Source organism: Bufo bufo, chromosome 1, assembly GCF_905171765.1.
Source record: "Bufo bufo chromosome 1, aBufBuf1.1, whole genome shotgun sequence".
Classification (NCBI taxonomy): domain Eukaryota; kingdom Metazoa; phylum Chordata; class Amphibia; order Anura; family Bufonidae; genus Bufo; species Bufo bufo.
The window spans coordinates 465,440,574-465,463,196 of NC_053389.1; the positions used below are offsets into that span (position 1 = coordinate 465,440,574).

Sequence of the window (22,623 nt, forward strand, 5' to 3'; positions counted from 1 at the left end):
TCAGGACACAAGCGATCACTAATGCCATCGCTCTTCCCCATACAAACTCATTGTTTCCCAGAAGCAGATCGTGTTACAGCAATGACCTTTGTCGGAAAATGAGGATTTTTGTGTTTGCCCAATGAACAAGGGTTACGGTAGTTCATCGGGTAATCTGCGGTACATTTACACCACCAGATCATCGCTAGTGAGCTATGAATGCTCGTTAGCAATGATCTATACGATTCTTGGCCCGTGTAAAGGGCCCTTTACTATTAGACTGCCCGAAATCAGCAGCCAACAAACAAGTGTTTGCTAGTTTATTAACAACATTGTTATTCAGGCCAATAATAAGCGTTCCCATAAAAGCTTGTTCTTGATAACTAACTTGGTCTAATAGGGCCATACATAGTACTGCCCACTTACAATCATAGAAAGAGTGCACTAAAAGACAATCAGTGGAAGTAGTAATCGTAGTTTTAGTCCTACAGACACCTTAGAAGGCAGGTACATTGCAAAGTGCCAAGGTTTGCAGAGTTAGTTTTCTTCAACACCAGTTGAGGTTATACCCTATAGAAGCATGTTACCTTGATAATGCTGCAATAACTTGTTCATGCGAATATCCCAGACTTTCATTGTACTGTTAGAACCTGCAGAGGCTACACACGTTCCCGATGGATTAAAGCTCACATAATTGGAATGCCTGGAATACATGTTAAGAGGTTTTTTTTTTGGTTTTTTTGGGCAAAAAGAAAAATATACTATACTATGATGGAGGGCGAGGCAGAACACCAGGGAGTTGTAGTCCTTGCAAATGATAACCTTTGTAAAATGTCATTGTTACGTTTTCCCCAGAATCCGATTTAGATGTTTCTTAGGCTAGGTTTACCCCTTACTAGTCTGCAAAGATCGGACTAGTGGTCTGATTATTATGAATATTCAAAATTCTGAGTATTTAAAGAGGACCTTTCACCGGTCCTGACGTTACAATATAGATTGGACACTTATGAAGAGTGTTGTAGAATGCATACATTTACGATATGGCGATAATAGCACAAATCGTATCATGTTTATAAAAAAATGATACAAACGTAATGTTACATTTGGTACAACTCATGATATTAAAAGGGTTGTGCGAGTTACGCAAAATGTAGCCCAATGCCAGTAAACCTATACCTTTCTATTTCTCCAATGCCGTTCTGAGCCCTGCAGGCCTGGTCCTCCGCTGATGAAATGTATACAAGACTGAAGTGATGACATTGAAGTATACAACGAGTGACTACTGCAGCCTATCACTGGCCTCAGCAGTGTAAGGTATGACGCTGCTAAGGGTGGTGATAGGCTGCAGAGTCATGTGATGCCTGAATGTCACCAACGTAGTGTTGAATACAAAGATTGGGAGGATAACCTAAAGAGCGGTGCTGAGAACACACTAGGATAAATAGGTATAGAGTGGTTTTGTTTTATATACTCTAACTTGACAACCCCTTTCCGACATCTGCTGAAATAGTAGGGTGGGCGTCGGGTCTTTAAAGATGGTACTTGTTCCGCTTCAGAGTTTCACACAGCAGACACCCAGGACTAATGTCCATGATCGACGGTAATGGGCTTGTGTGTCCTATATGTTATATTTCTTACCTTCAGTTAAGATCTGGAGCTGGCATTTTGTTTCTTCAACAAAAATAAATAAAACACATGGAAAAAGCGCAAGAAATGCCCTCTTAGGGCTCCTACCTATATAAATTCAGTCTAGCATTTTGTGCTCACTGAAAAACTCCACAGAAAATGCATGCATCTGGTGTTTTTTTTTTTTTTGCTAAACAAATATTTGGCCTTTTCCCTTATACACTACGTGCAGAATTATTAGGCAAATGAGTATTTTGACCACATCATCCTCTTTATGCATGTTGTCTTACTCCAAGCTGTATAGGCTCGAAAGCCTACTACCAATTAAGCATATTAGGTGATGTGCATCTCTGTAATGAGAAGGGGTGTGGTCTAATGACATCAAGACCCTATATCAGGTGTGCATAATTATTAGGCAACTTCCTTTCCTTTGGCAAAATGGGTCAAAAGAAGGACTTGACAGGCTCAGAAAAGTCAAAAATAGTGAGATATCTTGCAGAGGGATGCAGCACTCTTAAAATTGCAAAGCTTCTGAAGCGTGATCATCGAACAATCAAGCGTTTCATTCAAAATAGTCAACAGGGTCGCAAGAAGCGTGTGGAAAAACCAAGGTGCAAAATAACTGCCCATGAACTGAGAAAAGTCAAGCGTGCAGCTGCCAAGATGCCACTTGCCACCAGTTTGGCCATATTTCAGAGCTGCAACATCACTGGAGTGCCCAAAAGCACAAGGTGTGCAATACTCAGAGACATGGCCAAGGTAAGAAAGGCTGAAAGACGACCACCACTGAACAAGACACACAAGCTGAAACGTCAAGACTGATTTTTCTAAGGTTTTATGGACTGATGAAATGAGAGTGAGTCTTGATGGGCCCGTGGCTGGATTGGTAAAGGGCAGAGAGCTCCAGTCCGACTCAGACGCCAGCAAGGTGGAGGTGGTGTACTGGTTTGGGCTGGTATCATCAAAGATGAGCTTGTGGGGCCTTTTCGGGTTGAGGATGGAGTCAAGCTCAACTCCCAGTCCTACTGCCAGTTTCTGGAAGACACCTTCTTCAAGCAGTGGTACAGGAAGAAGTCTGCATCCTTCAAGAAAAACATGATTTTCATGCAGGACAATGCTCCATCACACGCGTCCAAGTACTCCACAGCGTGGCTGGCAAGAAAGGGTATAAAAGAAGAAAATCTAATGACATGGCCTCCTTGTTCACCTGATCTGAACCCCATTGAGAACCTGTGGTCCATCATCAAATGTGAGATTTACAAGGAGGGAAAACAGTACACCTCTCTGAACAGTGTCTGGGAGGCTGTGGTTGCTGCTGCACGCAATGTTGATGGTGAACAGATCAAAACACTGACAGAATCCATGGATGGCAGGCTTTTGAGTGTCCTTGCAAAGAAAGGTGGCTATATTGGTCACTGATTTGTTTTTGTTTTGTTTTTGAATGTCAGAAATGTATATTTGTGAATGTTGAGATGTTATATTGGTTTCACTGGTAAAAATAAATAATTGAAATGGGTATATATTTGTTTTTTGTTAAGTTGCGTAATAATTATGCACAGTAATAGTCACCTGCACACACAGATATCCCCCTAAAATAGCTAAAACTAAAAACAAACTAAAAACTACTTCCAAAAATATTCAGCTTTGATATTAATGAGTTTTTTGGGTTCATTGAGAACATGGTTGTTGTTCAATAATAAAATTAATCCTCAAAAATACAACTTGCCTAATAATTCTGCACTCCCTGTAGAGGAGATGGAAAAACAGCAGAAGAGAAAAAAAAAAAAAATTCAACATTCTGCAATTTGAAAACAAACAAAAACACAATTACAAAAAAAAACACCACAAGGCAAAAAATTCTTGTCTGCCCTGGATTTCATATATCCCATAAACTTTCAGCTAACACCTGGGGCTGGCGGCACCCAAAAAAAATAACAGGTTGAGAAAATGCTACTAAAATTGCATGAGTGGTGAAAAACCACATTAAAATACCAAAGTGTGTTTCCAGCTTATGGCCTCATACACATGGCCGTGTCCATATTGTAGTGTGCAAAGTATAGACACTTTCCTAAAATGACATCCATGTGCTGTTTTTTTATTTTTTTTGTGGTTCCATAGAAATGACAAGTCCGTGTGCAATCCACAAAAACTGTGGATCGGACATGGATACAAAATACGGTCGTGTGGCGTTTTCTGGGTTCAGAATCATGAATAGCTGTTTGAAGGGGCATGCAATGCTCTCCTTGTCAGTGTACATTGGTTTGTCTACCGCTGCAGCTTTGAAGCTCAATCCCCTGCATCATAGTAACTATCTAGATGGATTGCAATTAGACAGACCAATGCAAACAATGCAGCTCTTGCATGAGCGTCGCAGCCTCTGCCAATAACTTATTGGTGGGGCTACCGAGAGTCAGACCCCTATATCCTCTACCCAGAAAACTCCTTGAAGACTAGGGAGCATTGAGGAAGACTACTCAACATAAAAGACTAATACAAAATATCATACTATTACTTGAAACTGGATCTCTCTGTTCAGACTTCTGCCTCTGATCATGTTAATGTCAAAATTACCAGGGAGTAATAATCAAATGTTGGATTAAAAGAATTACGCTGCAATAATGACACACAACGGCACCTAATGTACCCACTAAATTAGAAATAATACTCCACTGCATATTAATGAGGACAGACTGATATCTAGTGCTGTGGGGAAAGAGTCAGTATACATTGGATTTTATCCATTTCAGTGCGGTGCAATGGGGTCCTATTTGTGACGGCCAGTTATTTCTGAATGCAAACTGATACGTGGAAGGCTGTCACTGAATAGAACCACCCACTGGATGCCCAAGTATAAAAAGGAACAGCTTCCCCTGCTTAGCGACATGTCAAAACCTCCACATTTAAAAGGCAATGTCACAAGAAAACTATTGCATAAATCAAGTTTTTATGAAACATAACATGTTTTAAGAATTCTGGTGACGCTTTAATCCTGAAACCCTGCAGTTTTTATTTCTTACAATGGCCGCTGAGCCTCATAATAGGTTGATACTTCCAGTTCTGTAGAAAATCACTTCCCAGCAGGTATCTTGTTATGACAGCCAGGATTACAATGAACGGTAAGGCTGGTTTCACACGGGCGTTGTGGGAAAAGGTGCGGGTGCGTTGCGGGAACATGCGCAATTTTTCCGCGCGAGTGCAAAACATTGTAATGCGTTTTGCACTCGCGTGAGAAAAATCGCGCATGTTTGGTACCCAATCTTGAACTTCTTCACAGAAGTTCGGGCTTGGGATCGTTGTTCTGTAGATTGTATTATTTCCCCTTATAACATGGTTATAAGGGAAAATAATAGCATTCTGAATACAGGATGCATAGTAAAATAGCACCTTAATCCGCTTGTTCGCGCAGCCCGCATCTCTTCTGTCTTTAACTGTGAGCAATGGGACCTTTGATGATGTCACTGCGTTCATCACATGGTCCATCACATGATCCATCACCATGGTGATGGATCATGTGATGAGCGTAGTGACGTCATCAAAGGTCCTATTGCTCACAGATGAAGACAGAAGAGATGCCGGCTGCGCGAACAAGCGGATTAAGGTACTATTTTACTATGCATTCTGTATTCAGAATGCTATTATTTTCCCTTATAACCATGTTATAAGGGGAAATAATAATGATCGGGTCCCCATCCCGATCGTCACCTAGCAACTGTGCGTGAAAATCGCACCGCATCCGCACTTGCTTGCGATTTTCACGCAACCCCATTCACTTCTATGGGGCCTGCGTTACGTGAAAAACGCTGAATATAGAGCATGCTGCGACAAGTGATGCGTGAAAATCACAGCTCATGTGCACAGCCCCATAGAAATGAATGGGTCCGGATTCAGTGCGGGTGCAATGCGTTCACCTCACGCATCGCATCCACGCGGAATACTCGCCCGTGTGAAAGGGGCCTAACTCCTCTATTAAAAGGGTGGAGGTAGGTGGTACAGGACTAAACTTGATATGATGGTCACAGCCCCCCTCCTCACTCTGCTCAGGGCACAGAGCTAGGTCTAGATTATTTTACCATAGAAGTCAATGAGTCCTCTCCCGTCTATGCTCCATTTGGCTGCTGTAAAGAATATCTGTAAATGCTCAGGCAAGATGGCTGCCCCCATAATCATGTACAGAAACTTTAACCAGAAAAACAAAAAACTGATTATAGAAAAAAAATGATATCGATTTAAATTAGTAAAAAAGAAATAAAAAGGATGATACACTCCTTTTAAGGAATTTAAATGTATGTCATACGATCTGAGAGCCACTTGGCTATAATTAATTATTACCCTTTGTAGTCCATGAAGGTGTTAATGCAAACTCTGTTGGTTGTGTCCCAGATTCGTACAGTCTTATCATCACTGCATGAAGCAATTAGTCTTCCATCTGGGGAGAATCTGTAATGAAGGAAGATTAGAGAACCCTAGAGAGCATGTGGTGGATGAGAGAAATTACTTCAACTGTCTAAATACCCAGCAAAGAAGGAAATCAGTGTGAAAGCATCAAACGCCGACCAGCAGGAACCGGGACTAATACCATGTACAGCATGCCACAAGAAGAGAAAGAGGTCAGAGCTGGGTGACAGCGATGGGCGCTACATGCCAGGGACTACACAAGGCAAATGGATGCTTTCAGAATCTATTAAGAGCTTTGTAAAAATGACTAGATTATATTAGATTAGTTAGACATGGGCGCTTGACGATACGCGTCCGCAGCTGCCGCACTGTGGTCATATTAGGTCAACGCTTCCTGCTAAGTTCAGTGCTTCATATAGGGGCGGTAATAAACCTACAAACTAATCACAATACATGATATCATTTTATCATCCCTTCACAGAATGCGGAATACAAAACAGCATACAGCGGAATTTTTCCAACAGAATGCAGGCATTTATGCTGGAAACCCAACAGATCCTTTAGTGTATCATTCGCTGGCTCTTCTTCTCCTCTTCCTCTTGATGTTGGAGTTCCTCAGGGCTCAGTACTAGGTCCTCTACTCTTCTCCCTCTATACAGCCCCCATCAGACAGACTATCAGTAGATTTGTCTTTCGATACCATCTCTATGCTGACGACACCCAACTATACGCTTCATCCCCTGACATCACCCTTACTTTACTCCAAAACACCAGGATTGTCTGGCAGCTGTCTCTAACATCATGTCCTCTCTGTATCTAAAACTGAACCTCTCAAAAACTGAACTTCTTGTCTTTCCCCCATCTACTAACTCACCTAAACTTGATATTTCAATTTCAGTCTGCAGCACTATCACAACTCCTGTGCAACATGCCCGCTGTCTTGGGGCCACATTTGACTCTGATCTTTCCTTTGTTCCCCATATTCAATCACTTACACGCTCTTGTCTTCTGCACCTCAAGAATATCGCCATAATCCGCCCTTTTCTTACGGTGGAAATGGCAAAAACTCTTGTTGCTATTTATTCATTCTCGTCTTGACTACTGCAACGCATTACTACTCGGTCTCCCTCTCACTAAACTCTCCCCCCTTCAGTCTGTGCTAAATGCTGCAGCAAGGGTCATCTATCCATCCAACCGCTACACTGATGCTACTAGTCTGTGCCAGTCACTTCACTGGTTGCCCATCCACCACAGAATACAGTTCAAACTTCTCACCCTCACCCACAAAGCTCTGCACAGTGCTGCACCTCCATACATCTTCCTCATCCACAAAGTTCTGCACAGTGCTGCACCTCCATACATCTCCTCCCTCACCCACAAAGCTCTCCACAGTGCTGCACCTCCATACATCTCCTCCCTCACCCACAAAGCTCTCCACAGTGCTGCACCTCCATACATCTCCTACCTCACCCACAAAGCTCTCCACAGTGCTGCACCTCCATACATCTCCTACCTCACCCACAAAGCTCTCCACAGTGCTGCACCTCCATACATCTCCTCCCTCATCCACAAAGCTCTTCACAGTGCTGCACCTCCATACATCTTCCTCATCCACAAAGCTCTCCACAGTGCTGCACCTCCATACATCTTCCTCATCCACAAAGCTCTCCACAGTGCTGCACCTCCATACATCTCCTCCCTCACCCACAAAGCTCTCCACAGTGCTGCACCTCCATACATCTCCTCCCTCACCCACAAAGCTCTCCACAGTGCTGCACCTCCATACATCTCCTACCTCACCCACAAAGCTCTCCACAGTGCTGCACCTCCATACATCTCCTACCTCACCCACAAAGCTCTCCACAGTGCTGCACCTCCATACATCTTCCTCATCCACAAAGCTCTCCACAGTGCTGCACCTCCATACATCTCCTCCCTCACCCACAAAGCTCTCCACAGTGCTGCACCTCCATACATCTCCTCCCTCACCCACAAAGCTCTCCACAGTGCTGCACCTCCATACATCTCCTACCTCACCCACAAAGCTCTCCACAGTGCTGCACCTCCATACATCTTCCTCATCCACAAAGCTCTCCACAGTGCTGCACCTCCATACATCTCCTCCCTCACCCACAAAGCTCTCCACAGTGCTGCACCTCCATACATCTCCTCCCTCATCCACAAAGCTCTCCACAGTGCTGCACCTCCATACATCTCCTACCTCACCCACAAAGTTCTCCACAGTGCTGCACCTCCATACATCTCCTACCTCACCCACTAAGCTCTGCACAGTGCTGCACCTCCATACATCTCCATCTACCACCCTACTCGTGCTCTCCGTTCTGTTAGCGACCTAAGATTAATAATCTCCATAATTCGTACCTCTCTTCAAGACTTTTCTCGAGCTGCACCTACTCTCTGGAATACTCTGCCCCGGAATACTAGGTCAATCCACAACTTCTCCACCTTCAAACGTGCCTTAAAAACACATCTTTTCAGGCAGGCTTATCAAGCTACCTAAACTGACTATTCACCGACTAAACCTCCCCCCACCAACTCCTCTGGCCTGAACTCGATCCTCTAGTAGTCCCAAACCTGAAGCAGATCGTCCGGCACCACTCCTGTCAGTTCAATAATGGCTCAAATCCTACTTATCACAATCAACTACCTTATGTGTCACCGTCAATTGCTCATTGATTGTAAGCTCTTGCGAGCAGGGCCCTGACTCTGGATCATGTGACGGACCATGTGATGAGCGTAGTGACGTCATCAAAAGGTCCTATTCCTCAAAGAAGAAGACAGAAGAGAAGCCGGGCTGCGCGAACAAGTGGATTAAGGTGAGTAAAAAATTTTTTACATTTTTGTTTTAACCCCTCCAGCCCTATTGTACTATGCATTCTGTATTCAGAATGCTATTATTTTCCCTTATAACCATGTTATAAGGGAAAATAATAAAGATCGGGTCCCCATCCCGATCGTCTCCTAGCAACCGTGCGTGAAAATCGCACCGCATCCGCACTTGCTTGCGGATGCTTCCGATTTTCACGCAGCCCCATTCACTTCTACGGGGCCTGCGTTGCGTGAAAAACGCACAAAATAGAGCTTGCTGCGATTTTCACGCAATGCACAAGTGATGCGTGAAAATCACCACTCATGCGCACAGCCCCATAGAAATGAATGGGTCCGGATTCAGTGCGGGTGCAATGCATTCAACTCACGCATTGCACCCGCGCGGAAAACTCGCCCGTGTGAAAGGGGCCTAAGTGTTTCAGTTGCATATTGGCCAGTTACTTTTGTTTTGTACATGAACCCTATGAATTTGTAAAGAGCTGCGGAATATTGTGGCGCTATATAAATAAATATTATTATTATTATTTTTATTATTATAGTGAAAAGGCATCCGGCCGGACATTGTGAAGAACCAGATTACCATTCACATCGATCTATACACATATGCACACACAACTGTCTGAAATCAAAATCACTTAAAGGGTTTCTGTCACCAGATTAAACCCTATTAAGCTAGCTGACATTAGTGATGTGCTAATGTCCGCTTAACCTAACTAGACTATTCTTGCTTTTATCTATGCCTCCGTTACGTCAGAAATCTAACTTTTATAATATGCTAATTCGCCTCTAGGAGCCGGGGGGCGGGGGTGTTCCTGTTCCTAGAGGCTCCGTTCTCCCACCTTTGTCGCCTCCCTCCAAGTCCTGATAGATACGAGCGCTGCCTGGCCCTGTCAGTCTGCCAGCCCTGTACTCTGGTGAAATCTCACGCCGCTCAGCATTCGGCGCAGGCGCGGTGAAGGAAAGACGCTCGCAGCCCGCCAGCTTCGTCACCGAATACTGAACGGCGCGAGATTTCACCAGATCACTGTGTGCTGTCCGCATCCATTCCTGCCCTATAAATAATGAATGTGTCCGCACCCATTCCGCAATTTGCAGAACGCATGCGGACCCATTCTACGGACGTGTGAATGGACCCTTATGCTGGGTTTACATATGCGCTTTGAACTCCAGCAGTCTGTTCTGGCAGAGGAACAGACTACTAGAGTTTACTGTATCCGACATAACCGGATACCACTGTGCACAGCCAGATCCCCATTCAATGAAACGGGATCCAGCTGCTTTCCAGCATATATGACGGATTTCGGCCAGACAAAAATTGCTCGGTGTAGTATTTTTTGCCCGTCTGAAAGACAACATGTATGCTGAATACAGTGAATTTGGGAAGCCTGTTCCTCCACCAAAACACACTGCCATAGTTAAAAGCTAGGGATTGTCCGATTATCGGTTTGGCCGATATTATATTGTTTTTGCAAGTTATCGGTATCGGCATCTAAACTGTCGATAACACAGATAATGTTTACACTGCGCGCGCCCGTCCGAAGTCTTTCGGCTGCCAGTGCCAACTATCGCGGGAGTACAGGAGAGACTACGCGTGTGGGCGTGCCTACCTGGAACGTTCCCGAACGGGACTCCGTAGGTGACGCTAGTCGATGTGACTGACGTCATTGGAGACTAGAAAGTGGTCAGTGTAGGGCAGAGTGGAGAAACAGAGTGCCTGCCGAGATTACAGTCATTATACACTTGTGCTATGGTAATAATAAATACGTGCGTTATAGTAGATATACAGTGTGTTACCTACGACATCATATTACACACTCATATACTATTATACATATACAGTGTGTTATGTATTATATATACCTCGTACTACATCATACACACATTATATAGTATGTAATTGTAATGTGTGTATGATGTAGTATGAGCTGAGGTATATAATACATATAACAGTATGATACCTCCCACCACCACAGGTTGACATGTTTCGAATGTCCAGGAGGTTACGACTAAGAATGCTACAGTTCGAAACATGTCAACCTGTGGTGGTGGGAGGTGATGTCCACATTTGAACATTGTTGTTCTTGTTAGTTGTTACCTTTTGACTGAGATTTATTAAAAAGTGGTCCAATTTGTTGTATTTGACCCATATTACCAGTAAATAAGAATGATTTACAAAAAAAGCTAAATGTTAACAATAAACATGTTCATTTAACAGCAGATTTGTGTAGGATTTTTTTTTTCCTAAAATGAAAATGCACAGAATATCGGTATAAGTTATCGGCCTAAAAGTTCACAGACTATCGGTATCGGCTCTAAAAAAAACAAAACAATAATCGGTCGATCCCTATACAAAGCACATATGTAACCCAGCCTAAGGCTACTTTCACACTAGCGTTTTGTGCGGATACGTCATGGATCTGCAAAAACACTTCCGTTACAATAATACAACCGAATGCCTCCGTCATGAACGGATCCAGTTGTATTATGTCTTCTATAGCCAAGACGGATCAGTCTTAAACACCATTGAAAGTCAATGGAGGACGGATCCGTTTTCTACTGTGCCAGATTGTGTCAGAGAAAACTGAGCCATCCCCATTGACTTACATTGTTTGCCAGGACAGATCCATTTGGCTCCGCTTAGTCAGGCGGACAGCAAAACGCTGCAGGCAGTGTTTTGATGTCCGCCTCCAGAGCGGAATGGAGACTGATCGGAGGCAAACTGATGCATTCTGAGCGGATCCTTTTCCATTCATTGCATTAGGGCAAAACTGATCCGTTTTGGACCGCTTGTGAGAGCCCTGAACGGATCTCACAAACTGAAAGCCAAAAACCTAGTGTGAAAGTAACCTTAGACGCATTTCCTGATGTCATTTAAGAAACAGAATTTCTGGTATTTTTAATTACATACCTTGCACATCGAACCCAGTTTGTATGTTGGGTAAGTGAGAAAAGAAAACGCTGATGATGGACACTCCATGCTTTAATTGTCTTGTCATCAGACGCAGTAATTATGCTCTGGCCGTCACTTGAAAAGTCAACACTTCGTACAGAAGCTGTGTGGGCCTTCAAAACTGTTGACTCCCCTTTGCTGAAATAATAAAACTAAAGATAATTAAATAAGTAGATTATGTACAAACTTTACATAAACCAATAGTACAATCAAATATTTGAAACTTAAGACAAAAATGCCTCTTTCTCCACTTTTACTCTCCCTGCCTGCTTAACTGACCATTCGCTCCAGATTCAGTTAATATTTAATCCTGAGATTACTGAGAAATCAGGTTACATGCTGAAAATAGAAGGCTATGGAGAGGAAAAGGGGAGGAATGTGTTGCTGGAGGCAGGGCTGTGGAGTCGGAGTTGGAGGCAATTTTGGGTACCTGGAGTCGGAGTCGGCAAAAAATGAACCGACTCAGACTAGATTTAAATTGGAATAAAAAAAAGCAAGTTTAAATGTCCCAATTCACAAAAAGTTATAATTAATTACCGTATTTTTCGCCCTATAAGACGCACCTGCCCATAAGACGCACCTAGGATTTTGAGGAGGAAAATAAGAAAAAAAATATTTTGAACCAAAAGGTGTGCTTTTGAACTAATGGTGGTCTGTGGGTGGCACTGCTATGGGGGCATCTGTGGGTGGCACTGTTATGGGGGCATCTGTGGGTGGCACTGTTATGGGGGCATCTGTGGGTGGCACTGTTATGGGGGCATCTGTGGGTGGCACTGTTATGGGGGCATCTGTGGGTGGCACTGTTATGGGGGCATCTGTGGGTGGCACTGTTATGGGGGCATCTGTGGGTGGCACTGTTATGGGGGCATCTGTGGGTGGCACTGTTATGGGGGCATCTGTGGGTGGCACTGTTATGGGGGCATCTGTGGGTGGCACTGTTATGGGGGCTTCTGTGGGTGGCACTGTTATGGGGGCTTCTGTGGGTGGCACTGTTATGGGGGCTTCTGTGGGTGGCACTGTTATGGGGGCATCTGTGGATGGCACTGTTATGGGGGTGTGACGGACTGAACCGTCACTGGGGCTGCTGGAGAAGCCTGAGGGCCAGCCTCCTTCCTACAGACTATGGACCGAGAACTATGGAGACCCCCTCAGACCTTTTGGGGTTACAAGGAACTATGAACCCTGATTTATGTGTGTAATTTATATGCCACATATTTCCTATTGCCCATTAAAAAAGGCATGGTCTGGATTCAGCAACACAAAAAGGGTTAACTATGCACTGAGACTCCCACTGATTGTGTTAGTGATGGGATTAAGATAGTTGATTATAATAGCAGCCGACTCTTATGATACACTTAGGAGATAATCCCATCGCATGTGTCTCCTCTTCCCATTCATTCATTATGGAGGGGTTGAAGATATCTGTTTGCATGTTCATTGTTGATTGCGTCAAAGACAATGCCAGTGTGTTTGTTAATTGCGTCACAGACAATGCCATTGTGTTTGTTGAATAGGGTTAGTTTTGTGTTTAAACTGTACAGGATTGGCTGCTATGTCATGTCCTCAGTATGTCATGTGTATATAAGTCAATGCTGTGTGTTCAATAAAGAGTTCCTGTTTTACCCTTCATCATGTTGAGACTGGTGTTTTGGTAACTGATCGACACAGGGGATTGCTATACGCTGAAGATTTGCTATACTCCCCTGGCTATACTATTAGCTCTTGTAAGAGCTGTTCCTGGTTCCTGTGGTGGTTTTGGTGTAGAGCGGAGTGCTTGGAGTCATCGGGAAGCACTAGGAGCATCCATCAACGGAGGTACCCGGTCGGGGTGCTAGGAGATCCGTTATCTTATCTTATGTGTCATCCACAGATCCCCCCCATAACAGTGTCCCTGTGTAGTGAATGGGGGCCGACATCTGTTTCTGTAATGGCAGCGGGGCCCAGTGCCTGCGTCATTCATAAAGTGGGCGGAGCAGGCGCGTGACGTAGTGAGCTACTTTACGAGCGCCCACCCGGCCTCCTGACTGCCAAGAAGTTAGTAGTAAGTAGTACAGCGCTAGATTTAAGATGATTGGAATACTTTAACAATACCCACAAGTTAGATATGATTACCGTATACTACAGTGAGCGGTCCAGGTGTAGTAGAATACAGTGACTGCACTGGGCCCCGCTGCCATTACAGAAACAGATGCCGGCCCCCAGCCCCTCCTTCCTCTCAGCCTATTCACCGAACAGTAGCAGCATTCACCCCATAAGACGCACTGCTATTTTTCCCACACTTTTGCGAAAAATACGGTACTTCTCTACTGTAAGAATAAAGGCCAATGCATGCAGTGCGTCACGTTACCGAAAAACGAACACGCTAAATGACCATGAAGAAGCATGCTTTTCATATGCTTCACTATATGGCACGCAACGCACAGTTAAGGAGCGTCAATACTTATACTTTCCATGGTGTTGTGTTCCGCTGTTACAGGGAACGCAACGCCCATGGTTAACCTAGCCTCTCACTGATAACTGATTAAGTAAATATGTTTTTTGCAGGACTAGACACTTGTTTAAGTGAAGGGAATGGATAGTCAATAGTTCAAGACTGAAGCTGTAAACCATTTGAAAAACTGCTATCATTCAGCTAAGGCTATAAAAACTTGTAAACTCAGATTGTTAGCTTAAAGAGGACCTTTCACTAGTTTAAAAACTAAAAAATAACTATATCAGTGGGCAGAGCGGCGCCCAGGGGTCCCCCTGCACTTACTAGTATGTCTAGGCGCCGCTCCGTTCGCCCGGTATAGGCTCCGGTATCTGCAGCTCCCTCTGTTGTACTGGGCGGAGTTTTTGTATTAGGGTTGTCCCTTGCTGCAGCGCTGGCCAATCAAGGCGCACAGCTCATAGCCTGGGACTCCCTAATACAAAAACTCCGCCCAGTACAACAGAGGGAGCTGCAGATACCGGAGCCTATACCGGGCGAACGGAGCGGCGCCCAGACATACTAGTAAGTGCAGGGGGACCCCTGGGCGCCGCTCTGCCCACTGATATAGTTAGTTTTTAAACTAGTGAAAGGTCCTCTTTAAACTTTAAACATGACTATGGGATTCTACTAGGGAAATCATGTTTTAAAATAAATGCCCCTTCCCCTGCCCCTTCCTGGATCCTCCCACTGCCCTATCTTCAGCAGAAGATCAGCAGCTTCCCAGCCAGTAGTTCTGTGGTAATGACATGTATGTTGCCTTTCTTTCCTTCAAGGAATGTATAAAATACATTCGCATATTAAATACAGGAGTCGGAGTCGGAAGTACAAAAAACTGAGGAGTCGGAGCATTTATCTACCGACTCCACAGCCCTGGCTGGAGGTAACATTGAACATTAACTAGAGCCAGCAGCAGCTCATATACACACAGAAGTGCTGCAGCTGGCTCTAGTAAATTTTTAGTGTTAACTCATTGCTGGATCCACAGATAGACTGCTCACTACTGCTGAACAACGTGCTCCATATTTCTGCTGATTCTGAGTCAGTGCTATAGAGACATACAGGACCAACATCTACTCTTCTGTGTATGGGAGACAACATAGCAACTAGTCTCGACCCACCAGCTCAGGGAAAACAGACAATTAGGCCCCTTTCACACGGGCGAGTATTCAGCGCGGATGCGATGCGTGAGTTGAACGCATTGCACCCGCACTGAATCAGGACCTATCAGGACCTCATTTCTATGGGGCTGTTCACATGAGCGGTGATCTTCACGCATCACTTGTGCGTTGTGTGAAAATCGCAGCAAGCTCTATTTTGTGCGTTTTTCACGCAACGCAGGCCCAATAGAAGTGAATGGGGCTGCGTGAAAATTGCAAGCATCCGCAAGCAAGTGCGGATGCATTGCGATTTTCACGCCCGGTTGCTAGGTGACTATCGGGATGGGGACCCGATCATTATTATTTTCCCTTATAACATGGTTAAAAGGGAAAATAATAGCATTCTGAATACAGAATGCATAGTACAATAGCGCTGGAGGGGTTAAAAAAAATAATTTAACTCACCTTAATCCACTTGCTCGCGCAGCCCGGCTTCTCTTCTGTCTTCTTCTTTGCTGTGTACAGGAAAAGGACCTGTGGTGACGTCACTCCGGTCATCACAGGGTCCATCACATGATCCATCACCATGGTAAAAGATCATGTGATGGACCATGTGATGACCGGAGTGACGTCACCACAGGTCCTTTCCTGTACACAGCAAAGAAGAGACGCCGGGCTGCGCGAGCAAGTGGATTAAGGAGAGTTGTTGTTTTTTTAACCCCTCCAGCGCTATTGTACTATGCATTCTGTATTCAGAATGCTATTATTTTCCCTTATAACCATGTTATAAGGGAAAATAATACAATCTACAGAACACCGATCCCAAGCCCGAACTTCTGTGAAGAAGTTCGGGTACCAAACATACCGATTTTTCTCACGCGCGTGCAAAACGCATTACAATGTTTTGCACTCGCGCAGAAAAATTGCGCATGTTCCCGCAACGCACCCGCACCCTTTCCCGCAACGCCCGTGTGAAAGAGGCCTAAGATATACAGTGCTGACTGATGTTGTCATTGAGAATCCTCATGTATTGCTCTTTTTTCATGGTGCCGTTTACTGTGATTAGGTTCCCTGGTCCATTGGCTGAAAAACACCCCCAAAGCATTAGGTTCCCACCACCATGTTTGACAGTGGGGATGGTGTTCTTTAGGGTTGAAGGCTTCTCCTTTTTTACGCCAAATAAAGGAAACATCATTGTGACCAAACAATTCAAGTTTTGTTTCATCTGACCATAACACAGAAGACCAGAAGTCTTCTTCTTTGTCCAGATGAGCTTTTGCAAAGGCCAAGCAAGCTTTTGTGTGCCTTATCTGGAGAGGTGGAACCCACCAGCAGAGCCCTGATTCACCAGGATGGCCTTGGTGGTGATCCTTGGATTCTTTTTCACCTCTCTAACTATCCTCCTGGCCAGCACAGGTGTCACTTTTGGCTTTCGACCACGTCCTCTGAGATTTTCCACAGTGCGGAACATCTTGTATTATTTGCTCAAATGTAAATAAAAGCTGTGAAATGTTTCTTTCCCCACAATAATGCCTCTTGTACATCGCCTTATTATCTTTTGGGAGACACCTATGTCATTTCCCGTCAAAAAATTACTTGCTGGTTAAATAAAAGTAACTAAGTAAAAATTTGCCAGGGGGTATGAATAATTATGGGCAGCACTGTAGAAACTTGTGACAAATGCAGAATGTAAGTCATATAATAGCCAAAAGCAGTGTCATTCTTCAACGTATACACATGACAACTTATTATGAAAAGTCCCCGGAAACAACAGATACGCAAAAGGGGTTGTCCGGGTTCAAAGCTGAACCTGGATACAGCCCTATTTTCACCCTTTTGGCCCCCCTGCTCCAATGCTGTCCCTTGCCCTTTGCTGTATCTCTTTTTTGTTTGTGTTTTTACACTGCTAGGAGGAGGCTTCCGCCCAGCAGTGTATTCGGTGACATCACCGGCTCTGATGGGCGGGCTTCACCGCTGCCCTAGCTGTTTTATATGCTAGGGCATCGCTAAAGCCTACCTGTTAGTACCGTAGACTTGACCGGGCTCATTGCAGGGGGGAAGTCTCCACCTAGCTTTCCCCACCGGATCTCCATAAAAAGCCTTGCCCTGTGCAATTCAGCACAGGTCAAGGGAGAGCATTGGAACATGAAATTCTCTGATGCTCATATCAGGGGGGCCGGAGGGGTGAAAATAGGGGTATGTCCGGGTTTAGCTCTGAACCTGGAAAACCCCTTTAACAAAGGAGACTGAGAGGGAGCAAAGGCTACACAAAAGAATCACATCAGGTTTGCATTTAGAATTTAATTTACAACCTATAAAATTGTAAGTAAAGCTAAATGAAACCTTTGGTAGTACTCCAGGAATACACCGGAACACAATCTGTCCTTCAATTTGTTCCCATGGGCACCAGGTAAAATGAGCCATTATAGGCTACTTTCACATTAGCGTTTTCAATTCCGCTATTAAGATCCGTCATAGAATTGCAATAGCTGAAGAAAATGCTTCAGTTTTGTCCCCATTTATTGTCAATGGCGACAAAACTGAACTGAACGAAACAGAATGCACCAAAATGCTTTCCGTTCCATTTGGTTGAGCTCCCATTGCGGACAGAATAACGCTGCAAGCAGCATTTTCTGTCCGTGATGTGGTATGGAGCAAGACGGCTCCATCCTGGCACACACTGAAAGTCAATGGGGACGGATCAGTTTTCTCTGACACAATCTGGCACAATGGTGTTCATGACGGATCAGTCATGGCTATAGAAGACATAAAACAACCATATCCGTTCATGACGGATGCATGCGGTTGTATTATGGTAAAGGATCCATGACGGATCTGCAAAAAACGCTAATGTGAAAGTAGCCATACTTTACTTAGAAGAGTGGAAAAGTACTGTACTTAAAGGGGTTGTCCCTTTAAAAATGATATAGCACTGTAAATATGATGGTCAGCGATATATAACTAAGCTAAGCAAGTTTTAGGGAAATAAATATCTATTTCCTAATTTCCCTGGTTTCTTCTGGCCCTTTGTTTACTTGCAATAAAAACAATCTCTGCCCCTTCATCCGCACTGCTAAGGGAGTGAATACAAGAGCTGCCCTGAGTGACATGTCTGCCTGCTGGGAGACTCTGCAGCATGTTGTATGTGTAGGACTACAAGTCCCAGCTGTATAATGACACTGCTAAGAGAGTGAATACAAGAGCTGCCCTGAGTGACATGTCTGCCTGCTGGGAGACTCTGCAGCATGTTGTATGTGTAGGACTACAAGTCCCAGCTGTATAATGACACTGCTAAGGGAGTGAATACAAGAGCTGCCCTGAGTGACATGTCTGCCTGCTGGGAGACTCTGCAGCATGTGGTATGTGTAGGACTACAAGTCCCAGCTGTATAATGACACTGCTAAGGGAGTGAATACAAGAGCTGCCCTGAGTGACATGTCTGCCTGCTGGGAGACTCTGCAGCATGTTGTATGTGTAGGACTACAAGTCTCAGCTGTATAATGACACTGCTAAGGGAGTGGATACAAGAGCTGCCCTGAGTGACATGTCTGCCTACTGGGAGACTCTGCAGCTTGTTGTATGTGTAGGACTACAAGTCTCAGCTGTATAATGACACTGCTAAGGGAGTGGATACAAGAGCTGCCCTGAGTGACATGTCTGCCTACTGGGAGACTCTGCAGCTTGTTGTATGTGTAGGACTACAAGTCCCATCTGTATAATGACACTGCTAAGGGAGTGAATACAAGAGCTGCCCTGAGTGACATGTCTGCCTGCTGGGAGACTCTGCAGCATGTTGTATGTGTAGGACTACAAGTCCCAGCTGTATAATGACACTGCTAAGGGAGTGGATACAAGAGCTGCCCTGAGTGACATGTCTGCCTGCTGGGAGACTCTGCAGCATGTGGTATGTGTAGGACTACAAGTCCCATCTGTATAATGACACTGCTAAGGAAGTGGATACTAGAGCTGCCCTGAGTGACATGTCTGCCTGCTGGGAGACTCTGCAGCATGTTGTATGTGTAGAACTACAAGTCCCAGCTGTATAATGACACTGCTAAGGGAGTGAATACAAGAGCTGCCCTGAGTGACATGTCTGCCTGCTGGGAGACTCTGCAGCATGTTGTATGTGTAGGACTACAAGTCCCAGCTGTATAATGACACTGCTAAGGGAGTGGATACAAGAGGTGGCCTGAGTGACATGTCTGCCTGCTGGGAGACTCTGCAGCATGTTGTATGTGTAGGACTACAAGTCCCAGCTGTATAATGACACTGCTAAGGGAGTGGATACAAGAGCTGCCCTGAGTGACATGTCTGCCTGCTGGGAGACTCTGCAGCATGTGGTATGTGTAGGACTACAAGTCCCAGCTGTATAATGACACTGCTAAGGGAGTGGATACAAGAGCTGCCCTGAGTGACATGTCTGCCTGCTGGGAGACTCTGCAGCATGTGGTATGTGTAGGACTACAAGTCCCAGCTGTATAATGACACTGCTAAGGGAGTGAATACAAGTGCTGCCCTGAGTGACATGTCTGCCTGCTGGGAGACTCTGCAGCATGTTGTATGTGTAGGACTACAAGTCCCAGCTGTATAATGACACTGCTAAGGGAGTGGATACAAGAGGTGGCCTGAGTGACATGTCTGCCTGCTGGGAGACTCTGCAGCATGTTGTATGTGTAGGACTACAAGTCCCAGCTGTATAATGACACTGCTAAGGGAGTGGATACAAGAGCTGCCCTGAGTGACCTGTCTGCCTGCTGGGAGACTCTGCAGCATGTTGTATGTGTAGAACTACAAGTCCCAGCTGTATAATGACACTGCTAAGGGAGTGAATACAAGAGCTGCCCTGAGTGACATGTCTGCCTGCTGGGAGACTCTGCAGCATGTTGTATGTGTAGGACTACAAGTCCCAGCTGTATAATGACACTGCTAAGGGAGTGAATACAAGAGCTGCCCTGAGTGACATGTCTGCATGCTGGGAGACTCTGCAGCATGTTGTATGTGTAGGACTACAAGTCCCAGCTGTATAATGACACTGCTAAGGGAGTGAATACAAGAGCTGCCCCGAGTGACATGTCTGCCTGCTGGGTGACTCTGCAGCATGTTGTATGTGTAGGACTACAAGTCCCAGCTGTATAATGACACTGCTAAGGGAGTGGATACAAGAGCTGCCCTGAGTGACCTGTCTGCCTGCTGGGAGACTCTGCAGCATGTTGTATGTGTAGAACTACAAGTCCCAGCTGTATAATGACACTGCTAAGGGAGTGAATACAAGAGCTGCCCTGAGTGACATGTCTGCCTGCTGGGAGACTCTGCAGCATGTTGTATGTGTAGGACTACAAGTCCCAGCTGTATAATGACACTGCTAAGGGAGTGAATACAAGAGCTGCCCTGAGTGACATGTCTGCCTGCTGGGAGACTCTGCAGCATGTTGTATGTGTAGGACTACAAGTCCCAGCTGTACAATGACACTGCTGATACACACAGGATCTTCCCCCTACCCACAATGCTCTGCAGAACTTCTCTTTCAGCTCCTGTGACCAGCATTTGTCTCCTCACTGCCTGCAGCTACACAGTAAACATTTCAGCCCTGAGTCTGTGCAGCTGAAGGGGTTAAGAATCCTGGGAGAGAGCAATAAGCAGCAGCCAGCAGTGCAGGGGGGCGTAGCCAGCACAGTGACTCCTGTACAGATCTCTCAGGCTTGTGCACGAACATTATCAGAGCAGGGAGAGAAGCTGACATCACAGGTCATGTGACCCCCAGTGAAATCTGAGAAACCAGCAACTGTAGATAAAGTGAGTTAATTGGAAAGCTGTTACATTTGCCTAGTTAGAAACATAGATAGAATAAAAAAAAATAACTCGGACAACCCCTTTAAATACTGCTTGATAGGGAATGGAAACATCTGCATATACAGTTGCGAGAAAAAGTATGTGAACCCTTTGGAATGATATGGATTTCTGCACAAATTGGTCATAAAATGTGATCTGATCTTCATCTAAGTCACAACAATAGACAATCACAGTCTGCTTAAACTAATAACACACAAAGAATTACATGTTACCATGTTTTTATTGAACACACCATGTAAACATTCACAGTGCAGGTGGAAAAAGTATGTGAACCCTTGCATTTAATAACTGGTTGAACCTCCTTTGGCAGCAATAACTTCAACCAAACGTTTCCTGTAGTTGCAGATCAGACGTGCACAACGGTCAGGAGTAATTCTTGACCATTCCTCTTTACAGAACTGTTTCAGTTCAGCAATATTCTTGGGAAGTCTGGTGTGAATCGCTTTCTTGAGGTCATGCCACAGCATCTCAATCGGGTTGAGGTCAGGACTCTGACTGGGCCACTCCAGAAGGCGTATTTTCTTCTGTTTAAGCCATTCTGTTGTTGATTTACTTCTATGCTTTGGGTCGTTGTCCTGTTGCAACACCCATATTCTGTTGAGCTTCAGCTGGTGGACAGATGGCCTTAAGTTCTCCTGCAAAATGTCTTGATAAACTTGGGAATTTATTTTTCCTTTGATAATAGCAATCCATCCAGGCCCTGACGCAGCAAAGCAGCCCCAAACCATGATGCCCCCACCACCATACTTCACAGTTGGGATGAGGTTTTGATGTTGGTGTGCTGTGCCTCTTTTTCTCCACACATAGTGTTGTGTTTCTTCCAAACAACTCAACTTTGGTTTCATCTGTCCACAGAATATTTTGCCAGTACTGCTGTGGAACATCCAGGTCCTCTTGTGCAAACTGTAAACGTGCAGCAATGTTTTTTTTGGACAGCAGCGGCTTCCTCTGTGGTATCCTCCCATGAAATCCATTCTTGTTTAGTGTTTTACGTATCATAGATTCGGTAACAGGGATGTTAGCATATGCCAGAGACTTTTGTAAGTCTTTAGCTGACACTCTAGGATTCTTCTTCACCTCATTGAGCAGTCTGCACTGTGCTCTTGCAGTCATCTTTACAGGACAGCCACTCCTAGGGAGAGTAGCAGCAGTGCTGAACTTTCTCCATTTATAGACAATTTGTCTTACCGTGGACTGGTGAACAGCAAAGTTTTTGGAGATACTTTTATAACCCTTTCCAGCTTTATGCAAGTCAACAATTCTTAATCGTAGGTCTTCTGAGAGCTCTTTTGTGCGAGGCATCATTCACATCAGGCAATGCTTCTTGTGAAAAGCAAACCCAGAACTGGTGCGTGTTTTTTATGGCGCAGGGCAGCTGTAACCAACACCTCCAATCCCATCTCATT

The 22,623-nt window shown here is 44.8% G+C and overlaps 1 protein-coding gene across 1 annotated transcript in view; it reads right to left on the bottom strand.

Annotated features, from left to right (window-relative positions):
• Positions 1-22,623, bottom strand: part of POC1B (POC1 centriolar protein B) — a 99,638-nt gene that overhangs the window by 71,556 nt on the left and 5,459 nt on the right. The window contains exons 4-6 of the mRNA XM_040408712.1: positions 11,759-11,938; positions 5,935-6,042; positions 567-682 (exon numbers count right to left, since the gene is read on the bottom strand). Coding sequence (XP_040264646.1) covers positions 567-682; positions 5,935-6,042; positions 11,759-11,938 — 404 coding nt within the window. The remainder of the gene's footprint in view (positions 1-566; positions 683-5,934; positions 6,043-11,758; positions 11,939-22,623) is intronic.